The following is a 20,816-nucleotide window of genomic DNA, read 5'->3' on the forward strand; positions in this document are numbered from 1 at the left end:
TCTATTAAAACATTGAGTTTCCTCTGAGTGAAGAAGCCTACCACATTAAAGAGTAATACTTCACGAATGCCAACATCAACAAAGTAGTAATTTAAGAGAGTCACACCTGAAGTAAAGATTTGTTTAAAGTACATTGTGTCTATAGTGTGTAACTGTTACAATAAAGCCAGATTTCTGAAGCAGAATGTAAAAAGGTTTTAGTGGTTTAGTAGTGTTATGTTCCCAGCTTCTCAGGTCAGGACAAAGTTAAATGTGTCGCACTGGTCTGGTCGGCTTAATGAAAATAATAAAAAGTCAAAATGCAGCAGCTGAAATAGTTGTTTTTTTTAACCAGGGGAATGAGGAAAAAGAACGTAATGTTAAGATAAAATGGTATCAAACTAAAAAAAAAAGAGACAGTTAGTACAAAAAACGATGCAGTGTCAAAGGAGCACAAGGTAAAAACAGACAACATGAACGCATGAAATAATCAACTGGTGGTCTTATGGGCCTGGCCCGTGCAAACTCACTCACACAGAAACACTCACTCCAAGGTCCATATTCATTTTCCACACACACGTGCACGGCCACAGGTTTACTGTATGACATATATACACACACACACATCTGCCCTTTCTTGCCTTAACCTTTGCTCATCCCAACCAAGAGAAAATAACTCTAGACAGGAAAATAAACTCCTATATAAACAACATTCTCAATCTACAGGGCGGCCTGTCGGTCTGTCCCCAACCTCCCAACGATCCCAGTAAAAGGGACGATTTAAATTAATGAGCCAAAACTAAATGCAGTCATCCCATTTTCTTTTTATATACAGTATATAACCTACATAGAAGCCTACGTACAAATGCATCATTACATTACGGTTGTTGGCAGCAACATGTCGACCATGGAAAAAACGAATTTAGCAAAACTTTGACAATAGCAAGAACAAAAATTAAAACAAGCAAGATGACAGCACCAGAATTAAATGATTGTCAACAAAAGGTGATTGCCTTTACAGAAGAGTTATAATTTAAAAAAATGAATATATTTCTGTTGCTACAGTTTAATGAATTTGTAAAAACATCTGTGTCTGTATGTATGTGTGTGTGTGTGTGTGTGTGCGTGTGTGCGTGTGTTGCATGAAAGCCTGCAACAGCCACTTTCTTTGGATGTCAACCTCATCATCTTCTAATCCCATCCATGTGGTGATAGAGATAGAGATAAAGATAGAGAGAAATAATAAGAGGAGACGAGAGGGGGAGAGAGTCTGTGCATCTGGATCTTCTCCTCAGTAGCAGTGGTAGGGCAGGGACGGCCCAGTCTGGCTGATGCACACTATCAGTTTTTCTGGAGGAACAGAGAAATAATATATGTTGATTAAAAACAGAGCCAGAATGTAAGCGCAAACAAGTACATAAGGGTAATTTACACACTACACATGACGGCAACACAAAGACTCACTGTGCTATAAGTATGGCACACTGCGCAGTATTGCTGTGCCAATAAACAGATGTTCAATAATACATAAATAACAAATAAGTCAGAATCTAATATTTGTCGTAAATCTACAGACATTATTATCATGTTATTGATCATTTTCACTTTTAATTTACACACACATTGGTTTCAATACTTGTATAACATTATAGTTCTATGTTTACCCATCTTTGTTCAGCTAGTATGCTTGTTTTTATCTGGAAGTTGCAGTCAATTATGTAATACCCGCAAAAATGCAATGACTGCTAATAACGCAATACATTTTCAGAGTTTAATGTAACCAACCAGTTACGTAATAACTTTTCCAAAAATATATTACATGATTGGCCAAAAGTTATTATGTTATTGGAAAGTTAATTGGAATAGCTCAGAGAAAACTGATATGAAGTTGCTCAGTAGCAGGCAATATGTTCCAGTTCACAAAACAAATCAAATCAAATGCATTAAATCTATAAATATCTGGCCCTTGTGTTGTTGTTATACCATGTGGAGCCACAAGAGTGCACAGAAACTCAACTCCTAGCTCCTGCTGGCAACAGCAAACTAAAGAGAGGGCTGCAGGAGGGTCCTATTATCTTGGACATTAGTGCAGGAATTAAGATTCAGCAGGGGCAAATATTTCACATGGTAAAAACATCACCTCAGTGCTTAGGTTGCAGCCGCTCATACACAAGTCTAGTTTATGAGGACGTAGACCAAACATTGTATTCTTTGACATTGTGTTGTAGTGGTTATACTATTTGTTATATTTAAAATAGCATTGGTGTCAAAGTTCTGGAGTTATGGCAACACTATTCCACAGTAATTACTAATTAATTTTGAGCCTTGAGTTAATCCCTACACTGACAGGTTGCGTGGCTCACAAGGCAGAGCTTTGCAACGTACTATACCAGCATGTACACATCACATCAGGGAATCATATTAGTTCGATATCAATACATAAGATCACAACCAGTGTTTCAGTACACTGTCATACACAGAGAGCAGGTTTCACTGAGGGTTTTGAAGTTATAAAGAGACCAAGGAGCTCTTTGAGTCCATGCAGGACGAGTGGTCAGTTGGACATACCATGCTGTTACATGCAGAGGGGGGTAGAGGGGAGGGAGGAGGGCTAACCATCGTAGGAGTCCAACAGGGGTAAGGAGCCCTTTCTGCCCCCATACAACCCTCGCTGAGAGACAACCAGAGAAAGAGAGAGAGAAGCAGAAGGAAGGGGTGAGTGTGAGAAAGGAAAGATGTCAGTCATAGTGAAGTTTTGAAGGCTGCCAAAAGGAAAAGGTTAAAGTCAGGCAGTACTTAAGAGTGGTGCAGGAGATTAAAGGTTAGTGTAGTTAAGTGAACAATGCAACAGGAGAATGTGCTGGGACATGATCTGAAGTACCGGTAAAGTGTCTGTGGATTCCTCCAGAGTGTGTCTCCTCTCCCTCTGGTCCAGTGTAGAGTAGCCCTCTGGAGAGGAAAAGAAGGGACAAGAATAAGATAGAAAAACAGCTCAACCTGATAAACAGCTTTTCTATAAAATTGTTCTGAAGAAAAAAAGGCAGGAGGTGATAAATGTACTCACCAGGGCCGAGGTCATTTAGTGGAATCATGTCCCTCTTCTCCCCTGAGACGATTCAAAACAAGAGTCAAAAGTTAACTAAATGAGAAAGTTGAAATGCACAATTAACAGCTACTGATATAGTCAACATTAATCAAATGTAGGGTTTGAATCTTGTAACAATTTTATTTTTTTTTTCACACCGACCTCTGTCCAGCAGTGGCGTGGTGGTGTCTCCGTAGGTGCCGTTAGCTCGGGTGCTGGAGCCGTTGGTGGTGGTGGTGGTTGGGTTGAGGTTGACCATGAAGTCTGTCTTCTTCCAGCCGTCCTTTTCAAGAGGCCGGCGCAGTTCTTTGTGGGCCCAGACGAGCTGCAGCACCTGGCCGGCCCCCCGCACCTCGCGTTCTGAGCGCTTGCTGTAAGAGACAAAGAGTTATGTTCACACAGATACGCCCAAAAGACTGAAACAATATTTTTTTTTTGCACATCTCACGTCACAGAAACAACTTACCCATCCTTGTTGATAAGCACCAGCCGCTCAATGCCCTGCGAGGCTCTGAGAGTCTTTGCAGCCTCCAGACTGTTGCCTAGCACCTCAGCCAGCGTGCTTAGTACAGACACCACTGTTTCCTCTGAAAGAGTGTGCCCAGACTGACTCTGGCCTCCAGGCAGGTTGGCCACCAGATGAGGCACTGCATGCAAACCTGCAGGAGAAACAGTAAGGGAAAAAATAAATAAGATTTAGATTGATACATTCCAACATCTGAACTCCAGGTCCAAACCCCCCCCCCCACCCCCCACACACACACTGAAAATAACATCCCGCAAACGTGAAGGATACGTTAGATTCTTTGAGAATGGTTGAGTATTTTGTGGCTAATTTGGATACACAGTCAAACTTATTTACCGAGCAGTTCGCAGTTACGGTTGTCGATGGCGAGGTTCCTCAAGGCTCCGGACATTGCGCGAACCACGCGGTCATTGCTGTGAGCCAGGAGCTCTGCCATCATGGGAAGACCCTTCTCCAGACGTACAGTGGCCCGGATATACCGACCAAACTAAACAACAAGGCATTTGAAGAGAGAATCATGAATTTCGGTTCACATTGAAGACAGATTCATGCCAGTAACCTCCTAAGACAGACATTATTGTGAAGACTCCGGTTTGTTAAGTGGTACTAACAGTCCATCGGCCGGCACTCAGGTTCTGGATGGCACCAGCGGCTGCTTCTAGCACCGATGGGTTCTTGCTCTCTCTGAGCAGCGACGTGTAAACACGCACCACCTCTGGTTGGTACAGCAGCTCGTAACCTGAAGGAGAGAAATAGAAAAAGAGGGACGTTAGTTTCACAAACTTCAACATTTGTGCCAGACACAGATAAAGCCCATGCAAAAAATTGACTTCACTGTGGCAGGTATTTTTAATATGTGCTAACTAAACCTGAACTGTGTGACTAAACAGGAGCATTAGTCCACTAGTCTACAAGTTCAATCCTTATTTTGGAGACCATCTCAAAAGCTAGTTATTACAGTGGGCCCATTAGTTTGGAATAGAACCATGTTTTGAGTGTGAAATGTGGGGACAAATTATCGAGATCTAGTATTAATATTTCCAGCTGGGTTTCCAAGAAAGGAATGCAGATATCAGGCGAAAAGGGTTCTCAAGTCCACGACTAAAGCTTGTTAGGTGTTTAGCATTGGCAAATAAAGCTTGAGGGTGCTAAATGTGATATTAGGGGATTCGTACTTCAGCCTATACTACATATACATACTGATCTATTATTAATGTTTGAATGAAAATCAGACACACCTTTGGCAGGTGTTGTCCTCTTTGGAATGTCAACCTGGTCTCCACTCCCATCATCTCCATCTTTCTTTCCTGAATAAAAAGGAAAAAGAAGATGAAAGATTGCACTGAAGAAATAACAGAAATGACGTGGGTTTGGTCGAGACGAGCTGTTAGTCATCCTCCGTCCTTTACATATCCGTGTGAAATGCAACCATGCAACCAATGTGACCAAAGGGGAACAAGCACTGTGAACATGCCATGCCGTGTGCGTGACATCAGGTGATCATGCCGATGAACTGGATGTGAATTCAACACTTATTTCTCTAGTGAAGTAATATTCTGCCATAAGGAAATGAGGGATGACAGAGTGGGCAATAGTTTGAGGAGAATAACAAACTTACCTTTGGAAAACCACTCATCTAAAAACACAGCAAAGAGAGAAAAAAGGTGGGGTGGGAGAAAGATGGGGGGGGAGGGTAGAAGGCGAGAGGAAGGAGGGATGAGAAAGAGAGAGAGTTAAGGGGAAAATAAAGAAAACGGTGGTAGAGTGTGAAAAACAGCGACAGGTGCCTCCGCCACCAATAAGCTCAAAACCAGCCGGCGGCTAACCATCTCTCAACAACATATCTGGTAGACACAGTGTAACTCTAAGCAGTAGCAGCTGTCTCACACTGACCTTTGCCCTTTCGGGAGCCAAAGCAGCCACCTTTGTTAGCGGGGGCCGGCCCCTGGTTGACGGGCGCGGTCTCTGAATATCGGTCACAGCCGGGGACTTCACGATGAACCTGATAGGACAGATTCCTCAGAAGGCAGACGCAGTTCTCCACCAACTGCAGGGAGAGAAAGGGGCACGATATGCTTAAAGATGGAGACAGGGGTAGAAACATGCTTTTTAAATTTGATTTATGGAAACCAAGATGAAATCTGCCATTTGACTTCAGTGAACAGGCACCTTATTATCCACATCTTTGCGGTTGATCTGCGATTGGACAATGTACATGAGCGAATCCACCAATCCGGTGCATTCTCTCAGCTTTCGCCGGGCCTCGCTGCGTTCTGAACTCACATTCCTGTTGGAGAGAGAGAGAGGGAATTTGAGTACATAATTGCACGTTTCCCTTCTCAAAATAAGTCTTCTTTTTTCTCCTCCTCCAACTTTCTGTGATTTCCATCCGTCGGCCTGTCGCCTACCTAAGGCAGCCAGCAGTGTTGGTCAAAGCGGTCTCCCACTCCAGATGGCGTGGTTTGCAGCTTTCCTCCCCTCCGTTGCTGCTCCCTCGCTCCCAGCCGGAGTGAGGAACTACCACCTCGTCTGATAGGGCGTGCAGGGCGTGGTCAACAATCTCCATCTTGACAGAGTCGTGGGATGAGAGGTTCCACACGGTGCCTGGGACAATATCAGACATACTGTTACTATCACCGCAATAAAAGAGACAAATTGGCTCTTAAAATAATAGTATATGAACCAATGAATGAATCCCACTACAGCTCACATATCTGTGAAAGAGTGCTTTGGTTTTATAAGAGGATATGGAAATAAGAGAAGTGGGTAAATTTACTTTAAGTAACAAATGTAAAGTTTGTATAATTGGTCAAATCAACTAAGTCCATTTTACAACTTTCCCTGAAGCCTGTAACCCAGAATAGGATTAGCGGTCTTTGTTTGGTGCCAAAAATTATTAAAATGAGCTCGTAGTGTTCTTATTCTGGTCTGTTTAATCTTTGAGTACAATACCACACAGAAAAAAAACAGTGTTTAATGCCATAGGTTTTATTTGATCCTTTTGTTATGTTTGATGCTAAAGTGAAAAGTGAAAAAGGGGGCTACAACTTTGATGGAACAGAAATGATCAACACAAGTATGATGATGTTGATACCTGTGATGGTGTCGGTGAGGTCCTGGTCGTGGGTTTTCCTCAGTAACCTAACCAGAGCAGGTACGCCATCACAGTTCTTGATGGCAATCTTGTTGTCGTGGTCTTTCCCGTATGAAATGTTCTTTAGTGCTCCACAGGCCGAGTGGTGCACGTCTTTGCTGGGATGGTCCAGCAATGACACCAAGGCTGGGATGCCCTTTAGGCGACGCACCTCTGACTTAACCTAGACACACAAACATGCAAAATAATTAAACTCATATCAAGGATTTGCTGACAAGTCAAAATACAAAACGAAATTAATATTTGTTGAATACTTTTATTCTTCATTTGAATGTGCCCAGTGTTTCACCTTGTCGTTTCTGAATGTGAGATGCTGGAGGAATGCGGCAGCGTTGGTCTTGACAGGGTCCAGACGGTAGTTCAACATGGCGATGACCTCAGGCAGCTCCGGCTGTCTCCATGAACCTGGAGGAGCCTTCCTCAGTGTGCTGTCTAGTGAAGCCATGCTCCCCCTCTCCATCGGCATGGGGACGCCCCAGGCATAAGGGTCAACCCCTACCATGTCACCATCCAAAGTATCCTCACAGCTCCTGCATGTCCAAGACAGAAACACATTAGTTTGGTGCGTCTAAGGAAAGGTGATTCAATGCTTCACATTACCCTAGCGGAGAACCTCGGTCAGGTATGTTACTAGCATACATGGTCCGATTGAAATACCAAGTGTGATAAAGTGTCAAAGCAATGGGTTTGTGTTATACCTGAGTCTTCGTCTATCCATGCCCCCGGGGCCAGGCCCTAGGCGTGGCATGGTGCCATAGCCTCCAGGGTGAATGGGTGGAGGCCCCATGCTGTATTCATCATATCCCACACTGCGCTGGTCATCCTCCAGACCATAGTGTCCATGTCCATAACGCATCTCCAGGGCTGAGCCCAGGGCCCTCATGCCCCGGCTGACCTGAGGCTGGGCTGCATACGGGTCTAGCTGCTGACGGCTGGGGGCTCTGTAGCCAGAGTCCAGGGTCCTGTAGCCATCCACTGGCCTAGAGAAGGAAGGCAATCACAAAAGGGAACAGAGATGATAACATTAAGTGGTTTTCATAGTGTTAACTTTGTCCATAAAGTGACAAAATATAAAGAAGAAATTAAAGTAAAACACTTGATTCAGAATGTAAATTAAATGAATCACTCCAAAAACATTCATGTCACTCCTCAATGCAGGCGTCTTGTACCTATAGCGGTCGTCCATGTGTGAGCCCCGGCTCAGACTGGTGTATGCCTCTGATGGTGGGCCTTGCCGATAGTCATCGTAACCCCCTGAAGGGGCATAGTGGTAGTTTCTGGGCACTGTGGCCGTGGGGTAGTCTGCTGGTCCAGCCTGCCTGTAAGGACGATCCAGTGTGGCACTGTAGCCGCCCATACCAGACACTGACAAGCCCCCGTCGATGGACATCGAGTCGGAGGGCAGGACTGTGCGCGACATTGGTTTCTTCATCTGAGGGAGAGCGAAAGAAGAGTGATGTCTTTAAATATGTTCATGGTTAAGGATAATCAGGTGGTGTGAGATTATTGAATGTGCAGCTTAAAAGTACGCTTCCATATCAATAATATAAATTCTGATGATATCATGGCACACATGTCATTTAACTTACGCCATTGTTTGGCCGTCGTGCGTTTCCCTCGTCAGAAAAGACAGAGTGTACTTCCTGGGAGTCGTCCTCTGGTGTGTAGCTCTCATCTAGAGCGCCGTGTGCAGGGTCCACCATTCTGTACTGTAGCAGAGAAACAACAGACATTTATATTTCTAAAACACTGGCACTTATAAATACAAATTAATTCACTTGACACAAATACATACCTGTGTGCCGTTTATGTATGCGTCAGTCAGTTTCAGCCGCTCTATGTCTGCATCCCCTAAACGCCCGTTATGAAGCTGAAACAACACATTGAAGTTGGATTAAAGACATGCTTCCCAGTAGCCAGTGAAGTCTACTTTTCTTCTTTTTTTTTTTTGCTGCTGAAGCACATTCAGTGCTGACCAAACCGTCCCTGCATGTTTATGGTCTGTGTATCACTGCCAGATATTAGGGAGGACTGTTGCAGTAAGGCCACTCATCCAACACCCCATTTCCTCCTGCTTATTTCTGTTACATAATAAATGACTGTCACACTGTATGACACTTGGACACTTCCTAAATAACCGTAAATCAAACTAACCTTTTTGAATGATTAGAAATGGCTCAGTTATGAGCAATAGCTCAAAGCTGAATCACTAGTCAAACCCACATGATTTGGCAATGTTTCTCAGCAACGGTTCCACCACCATGAGTTACTATCAGTTGCTGTGATAGTTGGCTAATACGGCAGAACACCATTTAATGAACCTTATCAATCACTGACTCCCACTTTACTCTTACTGTGCAGAAGTATGTCATACTGCACTTTATATCATGTCCACAAGGAGGCAGGGCTGTTATTAAAAAGCAACTGGAAGTGCAGATTTGACTTTTACAAGAAGGAAACACTTCCTCTAAAGCTGGTCCTTCCTATAATACAAGCTCATATTTAAGTAACAACTGTAAAGGCTGGGAAAAGCACAAGTATCTTTACAGTCTTCAATATTTTTAGAATTGAAACCAAAAACACAGAATCCTATTTTCTTAAGTCTCTGTCCTTCAGCTGCATCACAATAGTCAAAATCAGGCCCAAGGATTCAAGGAGACACAACATTTAATCTAATCTATGTCAGGAGGCCCAAAATGTTTGAGAACTCATTAGAATTATTGAATGTCAGTGTGCAAGTGCTGAAAAAAGTAAATATGTCAAGCCCTGAATACTGCACAGCCTGACCTTTAGTGTTACTCCTGATAGCAAAATTATAATGGCTCCCCATTAATTGCTCTTCCAGGCCTACAGGCTCCTACGTTTACCACTGCCTGACAGTGAAGTGTGTTGTGGCAAAGACAATCAACCCAGACAAGAAGGCTACAGTGAGGACCTTGTCTAACCAGAAGAATTTGCTGTAAACAAAACAGCATGGGGGAACTCTCGACACTTTGAGGACAAGAAACCTGATCTTCAACTTTAAAGTTTGCATGATAATATTATAATGAATTTCAGCATCAACCAATAAGCTGTTAACAGATAGAAGCACCAGGTGGTAATGCGTGTCTACTAGCAAATGTAATGCCAGATTGGGGACCTTTATCACATGCAAATAACATGTTTTTCTTTGTATTTGTCATGCAGGGATCCTGCTCAATTACAATGGGATGGCCGAAAATGGTCAAATAAAAACAAAAATATTAAAGTTACAGCTATGACATTGATATTAGAGCTTTTAAGCTTCAGTATCTATTTTGATAATCAAGTCATTTTGTTTATGCAAATGTGCCAACAGTTTCCCAGCTCAAATGTGAATGTTTATAGGTTATCTTAGTCCTCTATGGTGGAAATTGTATTATCTTGGGTTTGTACTGTTAGCCAGACAAAACAATGTTTTTGATGGCGTCAACTTGGGCATCTGATGGTTAACACATTCACGTATCCTGTTGGTGTGTATTGTCCAACCCTAATTTATAGGCTTAGCTATAAGACTGACATAATGTAGCACAAACAGAAGCCCGATTTTAATCACATATGAGCATGCAATGTTGACGATTTTTAAAATACAAAGTGATTGCATGCAAAAGAATATTAAGTATATAGCAGGGAGAACGCAAGCGATTGATTAGAGTGCTTGGTTATTATTGAATTATCTAAATGAAAAAAGAAGCAAAATCCTTCACAATGAGGATAAAGGCACACTGGATGCAAAACTATGCGACACATGCACGACAGATGACCTTATTCGATAACTCGACACGCTGGAACAGAGAGGAAAATAACTGACATTCCACAGCAGGGGCGGCGACGAAAGGTGTATGTATGCGAGTGTCAAGTGTGTATCCGGTGAGTGACACTGGCGGCATGCTGAAAGTGTGCTATGATGACCATCTACAGCATGTTTAAGTATTGGAAATATGTGCAGGCAGGAACCAATATGTTTGCAGAGGAGGGCTGAAAGACAGGTGGACTTACAGGGCCGGCGAAGAAAGACATTTGATCGTCAATGCAACACAAACAGTCAAGGACAAAAACTCGCAGAGCGCTAGTGGACAGGAGGCTGGGGTGGAGGCAGAGAAGGGATGAACGATAGATGGATGGTGGGAGATGATCCACGGATTTGGTTGTTAGGTGAAATATGGGGGGGGGGGGGCCTTTAGATGCTACATGAGACACTGATTGGATGGGGATGTTGAGCTTGGTTGGGGAGTGTTACCTGTGTGTGAGGGAGGGGGCGACCCAGGGCAGAGGGGCTGGTGGCGGGGAGGCCCACCCTCCTCCTCTCCTCCTCCAGCGCCCGGGTCAGCTGTTCAAACTGCACCTCCTGCTCCCTGACCGACTCCAGCAGAGCCGCTGCACTCTCACACTGCTCCATACACACTACACAGCCCCCAGGGGGGGAAAGAGGGAGGGAGGGTGGGGGGTGTTACACACACACATCCATACAGCCTCATCGTCTTACACACTACAGCACAGGGAGAGGGTGTTTCATAATAAACACAGACACACCTCTCCACACAAAGTATAGAGAGATCTGATGGATGCATGATTGTGTTGGGCTGAAGGGGTATTTCACCTTATAGGGGTTGCACAACAGTGTACTTCTCTTTTGGCCCACTCACCACTGTTGCAACGTGTTCACGGCTGAACAACTCTGACAAAGAAACTTGCCCAATTAGACTTGGTTTTTGTGTGCAACGTCTATTCCTCCAAAAGCCTGTTATAGGGGAAATTACTCACTCATTCAAGTTTTTTCCCGTACAGAACATTTGAATGCGGGCGACTTGCTCAAATGTCACAATGCCTTAAAGAGGACCTATGATACTTTTCGACTTTTATGACCTATAAACGTTGTTATAATGATTTATAGTCATGTTTAACCATACTAGCGTATCAAATAATGACGTACATGCATTTCGACGTATTCCCTGCTGACCGTCTGGGGTGGCTGTGCAGAGCACTAAAAACTATGGCAGCCGGTCGAGCCGAACTTGTTCAAATTTCCGGGTAGTTTCTGTCACGCTCGTGTAGTTTCTGTCATGTTTCCATGTATGGTAATGCTGCTCAGGCAAGCTCCGGCTGCATGCCCCCACCTTCCTGAAAATTTCCCGCTGCTGGAAGGAAGGTAACCAATCACAACGGAGTGGGGTTTGCAGCAGGGGGGGGAGGGGCGGAGAAGCTCAAAGCAGTGTGTAGAGAGAGACTGCTGTGCTCGCTAGGGTAAGAGAAGAGTGTCCCGAAAATCTACATAGTTTTTTGTGATGTGATTCGTGTCAGGTTGCTCTATAGCAGTTTTTAACAAGAAATTAAGACCAGAAAAGTAGTATAATAGAATCTCTTTAAGCAATACCCAACCACACCAGCACTGATACAATCTAGATCCCAAAAAGTGTGTTAGATCGCATTGCTGTCCAACTTTGAAGCAACACCCCATTCCTTGTTGACGCAATGTCAAACATAATACAACAGAATAGCAAACTAATTAGTGCCATTAAAAGCATAATTCACATGCTGTGAAGGTTCTGGTCTGACTGCAGGACAAATACGAGGAACTCTACAGGAGGAGGAGGAGGGTAGTGATAAGAGACTCTCTAAAACCTAGATGATTGATTGATATATATTGGAGTACTCCATGATAATGTGGAGATAGTTACCATATTACATTAGTTAATATCACCATCCTCTGTATGTATGGTGTCTCACTAGCATGTCTGCGTTTATTTAAGGTATCAGTTCAAATTTGGAGCTACATCCAGAAATGTGATTTACAAAAATATTTGGGAAAATATTTCAAGCAGAAGTGGTTGAATCCATTTAGCCGACTTCCTGTCAGTGACAGGAGTTATCCTCCCTAGTCCCCACCATTGGAGCCAGTTAAAGAGGACCTATTGTACTTTTTGACTTTTATGACCTATAAACGTTGTTATAATGATTTATAGTCATGTTTAACCATACTAGCGTATCAAATAATGACGTACATGCATTTAGACGTATTCCCTGCTGACCGTCTGGGGTGGCTGTGCAGAGCACTAAACACAAGGGCAGCCGGTCGAGAAATCACGTGTTCAAATCAGTTCAGAATTTCCTGAAATTCTTGTCGTCACGAAAAGCGGCTGTTTCCATGTATGGTAATGCTGCTCAGGCAAGCTCCAGCCATGCCCCCACCTTCCTGCTCTCAAATCTGCCCACGCGCTGCTGAAAATGTTGCGGAAGGATGGTAACCAATCACAAGGAGGGGAGGGGGGGGGGGGGGGGCGGCGGAGAAGCACAAAGCCGAGTGTAGAGAGAGACTGCTGTGCTCGCTCAGATGAGAGGAAGAGTTTCCAAAAAATCTACATGGTTTTTTGTGATGTGATTCGTGTCAGGTTGCTCTATAGCAGTTTTTAACAAGAAATTAAGACCAGAAAAGTAGTATAATAGGAGATCTTTAAACATTCAGCTCTAGGTGTGTTCACACGAGGAGACCTGCTGCCTATTTCTCTCTCCCGATTGGTCGAAAGGGTTGTGCGATATCAGAAAAGTTTCTCCACTGCTAACGACAGAGACCTTTGTTATGAACCGAGCCCACTGTATAAGTGATTTCTGTGTGAATATAGAGCCATGCAACACGTATAGTGACATGAATACATCGCTTACTTCTGCTTTAAGTTGATTTTACACCCTGAACTGAAAATTAAACCACCCATTTTAAATACCAACATCCTGGTGTATCCTCGTCCTTTTTGTGGCTATACAACCCGAGCATCAGCAGTCATTTATTGTGATAGCAAAAGCTGTCAAACAAAGAGGACAAGGCCGAATTTCAACGAGGAACGCCCTTTATACTTTTTTGGAGGAGGCTTAATTCCAAGACACACAACTCAAAAGCAGATCACACACACACACGCACATCAGAGAAAATCAGCAATACACACCTTCTTCACCTGTGGGCGTGGTTAGGTAGCAGAGGGGAGAGATCACGCCAAGGTCAGAGGTTGAGCCCTAGTTGCTCATGGGTAGAAGAAGGTCACCGAACCACCAGGCCCAGAAATAGTTACGGAGGAATGGACTGCAGGCAAACGGAGAGGTGGGGAGGGGAGGGAGGACAATAAAAAAGGAGGGAAAAAGGTTTTAGTAAAGAATGAAAGCACCTTTGCTTGAAAACCAGCAACGTAGTGAGAATACCGTACAAGCGTGTCAACGGGGCTGTGTTTACTCTGTGTGCAGAAAGAAGACAGCAGGAGACAGAGACATTCAGTAGCTCTACAGCCCGGAGACACACCCTGTATTTACTCAACACTTGGCCTGCGTACGGCAGCTAGATGAGGGCAGCTTCTGGACTATAGAACATCCACTGTCAGCAGAAAGAGAAAGAGGGCTCTAGAGATCATGGTAACAACATCCTTCTCTTACTAAACCTCCTACGAGGGACGCTTAAATCTTTATGACGGTCTCATTTATCCTCTGATGATTATAAATGACCTGTAACAGCAAACAAGACCGTCAGGGAAAACATAGCTATTTCTTTATATGGTTATTATTAATGCATTGGTTTGATTTTTCCCTGGAACTTACAAAATGTTTGACGGCAGGCAAACCGGAACATCCTGTGTTTATGAACGGTACTATATAGAAGTTTACTTGACCATTGTCAAATTAATAGTCACACAATGATGACCTCATCACAGTGCATCCTGCGGTCTCTCTTTCACGTGCTTCCTAAACAAATCCTAAACTGAAATTTCCTCATGGCTGTTGCATGTAAAAAGAAAAATGTCCTTCTCCAGTTTAACCTGGCCTCTCTAAGCAGTTTCATCTACTCTTTGACCTAACTTTGTCATTCTCTGATAATCTTGTTCTCTCAACTTAACTTCCTTTCACCCCCCCTTCTTGGTTCTTTGTTATCTTGGCTGTGCTCGAGAGAAACACATTATTGTTAAACCAGGGCCAAACAAGTGGAGACTCAGATCCTCTTATCTGTCGATACACCAGCCCAGCTCCCCATCAGCCCCAGCTTGAAAGAAGAACAAACCAAGGCATTGACTGACACACACACACACACAAGCACCTGCAGGACCGGTTAGACAAGGTGGAGGAGGGGCTACCAAATTTCAGTTTCTCAATGTCTCTCTGTGTGTCTAGTCAACATGCAAGGACACACTTTGAGTGTCAGTCTGTTAAAAAGTTGGGGGGGGATCAAACAGGGACCTGCTTTATAGTTCAGGCAGCAGGTGTTTGTGTGCCCGACAGGTAGACTTGTTAACAAGTGCAAATGATGTAATGAGTTCCACTGTTGGTAAGGAATGACTCACAGTTTCACCTGCATCAGACTGGGCAAACAAATTTTAAAAAGTAGGAAGACGGACATGATGAGATCACCTGTTGCTATCCAGGGCCTATTACAAAACCTGCAGAGACCGTGTCAGTTCCTCTCCAATGAATAATGACTAACGCACAGATACGAGTTTGGTCTTTTTTTTCACTTTTTTCTTTGAAAGTCCCAGCTTGGGGTGTGCCCACAGTGTGGGAAAAAAGGGAGTAAAGTGGGACGGCCTTCAGAGAAAAACAAGGAGCGGCTGACGTGTGTATTTCAAAAGACAAAGGAATTTGTTAAAAACCAAAACTAGGATTTGAATGGGGGGGGGGGGGGGGTAAGGCAGACTGACAGGAAGCCATGGTGTCACAAACACACATCATCTTTTGCTTAGTGGGTGTGGGGGCCTTAAAGCCATAAACTCCCACCTGAGCAAACCACACACTGCTGTCCTGTACCACACATGCCTATATATGGTCATAGCCAGGACAGGGCTGATATCATCCACTATACAGACAGACAGAGATGGGCAGAGTAGGCGCTGCAAACAAATAAAACAAGGCAAAAAGGCAGGCAGTCTTTCAAGGGAGGGAGAGCTTGAGAGGGGGTTAGAGATACTGAATGGAGTACTAAAAACAAGATAAAAGCTAATCTTGCATTCCTAGCATTGTATCCTGCCAATTCAGCACATCAGCCCACCCACCCATCAAAAGGTATAGTAGTGACCTTACCATGACCGTGGCTATAACCTTTTAGAGATATGCGTCTACTATACTGTCACAGCATTTCAATGCAAGTTTAGCAGACTCAATAACCCAAACACAGGCGGAAAAACCAACTACTCGTCTGCCCATAATTATACGTCACATGTAAACACTGCTTCACCCCTCATCTCGTTACAGATGCAGAAAATAAATCAGCAATAACACCCCACACACGCTATCTTATTTCGCTAATGAGCACAACTGTCATTCACGCAAGATGAATTGTAAACTGTGATTGATATTTCTTGGCAAGTGTACTTGGGAATGTGATTCTAAGCGCGCGTGCGTGTGTGTGCGTGTGTGTGTGTGTGTGTGTGTGTGTGTGTGTGTGTGTGTGTGTGTGTGTGTGTGTGTGTGTGTGTGTGTGTGTGTGTGTGTGTGTGTGTGTGTGTGTGTGTGTGTGTGTGTGTGTGTGTGTGTGTGTGTGTGTCCTTGTGTTTTAACCGCAATCAGGGGGAGGGAATTTGCAGCTGTCAGTCCGGGAGGTTGGTGGAACAATAAGAAGTTTGTGCGACTGAGAGCGTGAACGCAAGTGTGGGAATAGTGGAAGAGCGAGAGGGATATTATTGGACACGTTTAAGTGTGAGTCGAGTGCATGGGCGTTTTTCTATACATCCAGTGGGGAGTCATGACTTCTGTCCTCAATATGACTCCCCATCTTCACAGCGGATTGGTTTAGACCTGAAAGTCAGCGGTTACTTTCGTTGAAACAATGAAAACAATCAGTGCTGTCCTACCGCCACTCCCCTCCCCTTTCCCCTCTATTCCACTTCCTGAGAAACAGGATGTTATGGATTCGACATCAGAGACGAGTAAAAGGGAAGCGGTAGCGGCTAGTCCAGCTCACCAAAAACCATTTGCCTCAACACAACTTGCTTGTACACAAAGCCATTAGTGACCATAGGATGCACACTCTAATAAACCACGGTCTGCTACGTCGGCTTCCTCCCACCATCAGTGATTTATTTTAATTTTTTTCATGTGGTGAAAAATCCCCATGGTCAATCTGTTGATCATACGACCACAAAGCACTTCCCTTTATTTTCTAATACTGTTCCCCATGTGTTTTCTGTTCCGCTTTCTTTTTCGGAGGCGATCTTTGTTGAATCATCACATATTATTAATGTGACTTCTTATAATAAATTACAATAATATTTGGTTTGTTCAAATCATAATCAACTCAATAAACATGCGTTCCAAACGAAGCAAACAAACAAAATAAATGCACGTAATTACATGCAATGCAACTATTACGAGTATCTTAATAGCTTTGTTCTTTTCTGGTTATTTGACAAATAAGGCCTCCATCATTTACATGAGTTCTTTCATCAATTTGATATCATCTTCAAACACAGGCAGTGGTGGTGCTGCTGCTGCACACGGACACACACTCTTAAGACATGTATTACAAATGTGCACATTACACAGCAGATTTTTTTCATGACGTAATTAAGACTATACTGTTGTCATTTTTAAATAGCGTATAACATCCCAACCCTACTAGGTGGAATACTCCAGGAAAAAGAAATAGACAACTAAATAGCAAAACATATGTCCTGCAGTAAAGCACTGTTTTAAAATGTTTAAAGGGTGGGGGGGAAGTATGCACAGAAAAAAGGTCATACACCCACATACACAGATTCTCCTCAAACATCTGATCGGCCCCTGACACACCACGAGTCACACATCTCCATCTGATTCTGCAGCCATCAGTCAGCATGACTCGCTCAACCCTGTCAGAAGACATCTGCGATCACACGCACATGTTACCAACAAAACAGCCCTTTGTCGACTTAATGAAACTGCCATAAGCGCCCACACCGGCAGCAAAGTAAAACCTCCCACTGAAAAACAACACACCCACCGTCAAAATGCACATCTGTTCACGGCATCTCTAGGTTACTCACACTGCATTTTGCTGATAAGTCAGTGTGATGCCACTGACGCTGGTTTAAGCTGTGCATGGCTTGTATGTAATGGGATTGAAGCTTTAAACTACTAATCCACTTACCTCCTAACACATACACACGTTAACAGGCGCGCACAGACGTAGACACACACACACACACGGGACGGTAAGGCCATCTGTGGATTACCCTGCACACCTCCAGACAGCAGACACAATTGCAGGCCGCGTTGGGATCAACATACATCAACAATCAAAGATGACTTGAAAAGGCTAATACATAGGTGTTCAGTCACACATGGTGTTATTAGTGGGGACACCTGCAGCACAATCAATCAGCTACAGCACTGACCCACTGATTACTACACATATACTGTATTGAATTGCACCAGGAAACTCCTAAAGCGCATAGGGAAGGCACTTACCTACACAACAATATGTGCCTGCATTAAATGTTTACAAGAGAAAGGCTAGTTTACTTATCGTCTGTGCTCAAGCTGACAGTTATCCACACCCAGGCGTTCTCCCACCAAAACAAGTTCAAACAGGACCAACCCAACAGGTTCACATGCCGGTGAGCTTAAACTCCCCGCCTGAGTGACAATCTTCGACTGGCCGACCACCACTCACCCACGATTCAATCAGACCTAAATACACAAAAACAGGCTAAGCGTTTACGTGTCTTGTCAAACAAGTTGGTGTCCAGTTACTTTCTAAAGTACAGTCTTCTGTGCTGCTGCTTACCAATCATATCCGACGAGGAGATGAAATCTACTTATCCGCTTAAACTGATAAAACTATCCGCTTGCAAAAAAAAAAAAAAAAATCAACATTCAAACCAACGGGAAGGGCTAACTAGGTCACGGTCCATAAGAACAGAATTCTGAATTAAATGCATTTAACCAAAATACAGAAAGTTACTCCAGAACATGGTGTTGCACTGACCCAGTTACAGATGCAATAGATACGGGTCTTGTACACTTGTGGTTTAAACTTAAAGCATGGCATGGTAATGCCATGGCTTGGAGAAGGTTTAAGTCAAAGAATTAATGGTTGACAAGAGCTCTATTTGATTGACAGCTGAAAAAGAGGTCTACTAAGGGGGCGCCCAAAAAACAAGTCGTAGTAAGTCACGTTGGAGAAAAACCACGTACAAAATAAATATATAGAGATAATGTGGCTTTTTCTCATCCCACACATTCGCTTCACTATACTCTGATAACATCAGTGTACATAAGTCGACCAATATAACTCGAACGTGTATTTTGGCAGCTTACTCATAGGATCTGGAGATGCATAACTAATGTTTGCGCTTATGAATGTAGAAAGATCAATAGTGTGGTCTGGTCAGAGCACGGTAAATGGAAATGACAAGGCAATCAAACCCAGTCTATTTCAGAAAACCCGTCACGTTGCCCTGTCAGTTTGTTGAGCTGCGGTGGGACCTCTCGTTGAACCATCTGGAGCAAGCAGGCAGTTAGCATGTCCATGCTTCGGCTAAAACCACACAGACTGGCATGAATGGATTTGCTAACGGTTATGTAGCAATGTAGTGCAGTAGCAGCGAGCAGAGCTGGCCGAATGGGCTAAAAACAGAGGCTGCGATAATAACACGTTGGTAAAATGAGTCTCGCGAACAAAGACTCGCACATTTCAGCGTTGTGATTCTCCTCGGTGAATCTGCCAAACGCTGCACCCAGGATAACATGACAACGTTGGAGATCAAATAATCCCACTTACAGCTACAAATGCTCGCTCAGCACTCCCGTGACCTGGTTTCTTGGCTTGTCTCGCTACGTTAGCATCACAATAACCCACATATAGCCGACGACTGAGAGCCACCAGGCTAGCGCTAGCATAGCAAACACAGATTAGCCGCAAGAGCCGAAGTTAGCGTGGGTTCAGCTAAGCGGCGTTTCAAGCTAATTTTAAGACGGCGTTCTGTGCGTTTGGACATAATTATCAATGACTCGTTTGAAGCAATAATAAGAGTAACCACGGTATTAACTTTTAACGTTAGCTGGGGTTAGCCTTGAGGAGTCGTGTTGCTGATCTGTCGATGATGTGACCACTCCTTGCCAACGCTGCAGTGCACCCACTGTCTGTGAAACAAAAAAAAACCGAGGCACTAACGACGCTATATCACCACGCTGGTAACATTTATGTAATTACTCACCTGCTCGTGGAAAAACGGCCCCGAACCCTTTCCAGACTATTCCGTTTTTTAAATGTGTTTTCGCCCCTCTTTTCCCCCTCCTTCCCTTGGCTCCTGGGTCAAGCTCGTTGGAGACGAAGCGACATCAACGAGTTTTCTATCTGGAAGAGGGCGGGATCAACAAGCGGCTTTACCGTAATGACGGCGCGCGCACACTCCCTCTTCTCACACAGGTGTTTGTCACAAGTTTCTACACTGTCCTCGTTAGTCGGGAGACGGTAGCCGGAATGGGAAACTCCCTGTATTCCTGCCAAGATATAATGAAGAGGAAAAAAAGAAAAAACACAGACTGATAGGACATGAGCACACTCTATGATGATAGAATGGGAGTAAGGTCATTTAAATTCAGTAGCAGTGGGCTACTGGAATAAAACAGCTGATACCTCCCACTGCCTCCTCTCTCCTCCCATGTATTTCCGTTCGTCGCTCCCTCACACGCACACAAAACACACACTCTCACACACACACACGCACACAAAACACACACTCACACACACTGATGTAATTTCATTGATTGCCCAAGAACAATAGCCTGAGAGGAAGCAGCGTTTCTTGGGGAAGTAAAACAGCTGCATTCCTCACCAACACGACAAAAACTACTGGCACATAAAACCACCATTAGGCCTACATCCTCTGCATTTGCCTTGATAAAGAGCCCCTGTCAGAAACGATATGAATCATGTTTAACTTATCTGCTATTTAGGGATCACTGAATGCTTGTAACTTAGAGCCCCTAACACTTTACGTTCACTTTTAATTCCAGAGCTTTTACATTAATTATTGTACTCTTAGTCCATCAATGTTTCAATATATTTCTGACTTCAGAGACCCCTTGCTGAAGTCAAAGCAAAA

General features: G+C 43.8%; 1 protein-coding gene across 4 annotated transcripts; it reads right to left on the reverse strand.

The window, feature by feature from the left end:
• Positions 1–365: 365 nt before the first annotated feature.
• Positions 366–20,082, reverse strand: LOC307256542 (catenin delta-1-like). 4 transcript variants are annotated; one of them, XM_080035561.1, is made up of 21 exons: positions 19,926–20,079; positions 13,701–13,834; positions 11,003–11,166; positions 8,540–8,614; positions 8,334–8,453; positions 7,914–8,176; positions 7,443–7,724; positions 7,034–7,274; positions 6,685–6,907; positions 5,999–6,194; positions 5,760–5,877; positions 5,484–5,637; positions 5,209–5,226; positions 4,829–4,897; positions 4,202–4,329; positions 3,927–4,077; positions 3,531–3,723; positions 3,227–3,435; positions 3,044–3,085; positions 2,861–2,928; positions 366–1,329 (listed from the first exon to the last, which is right to left on the reverse strand). In XM_080035561.1, exons 3-21 carry the CDS (start codon positions 11,159–11,161, stop codon positions 1,321–1,323), a joined length of 2,718 nt encoding a protein of 905 aa, XP_079891687.1. In that variant the 5' UTR covers positions 11,162–11,166; positions 13,701–13,834; positions 19,926–20,079; the 3' UTR covers positions 366–1,320. The 4 variants fall into 4 exon arrangements, with proteins under 4 accessions (XP_079891687.1, XP_079891690.1, XP_079891688.1 ...); XM_080035564.1 differs by lacking the exon at positions 11,003–11,166; XM_080035562.1 differs by lacking the exon at positions 5,209–5,226.
• Positions 20,083–20,816: the final 734 nt, after the last annotated feature.

Source organism: Ammodytes marinus, assembly GCF_949987685.1.
Source record: "Ammodytes marinus genome assembly, chromosome: 10".
In the NCBI taxonomy this organism is placed as follows: Eukaryota; Metazoa; Chordata; class Actinopteri; order Uranoscopiformes; family Ammodytidae; genus Ammodytes; species Ammodytes marinus.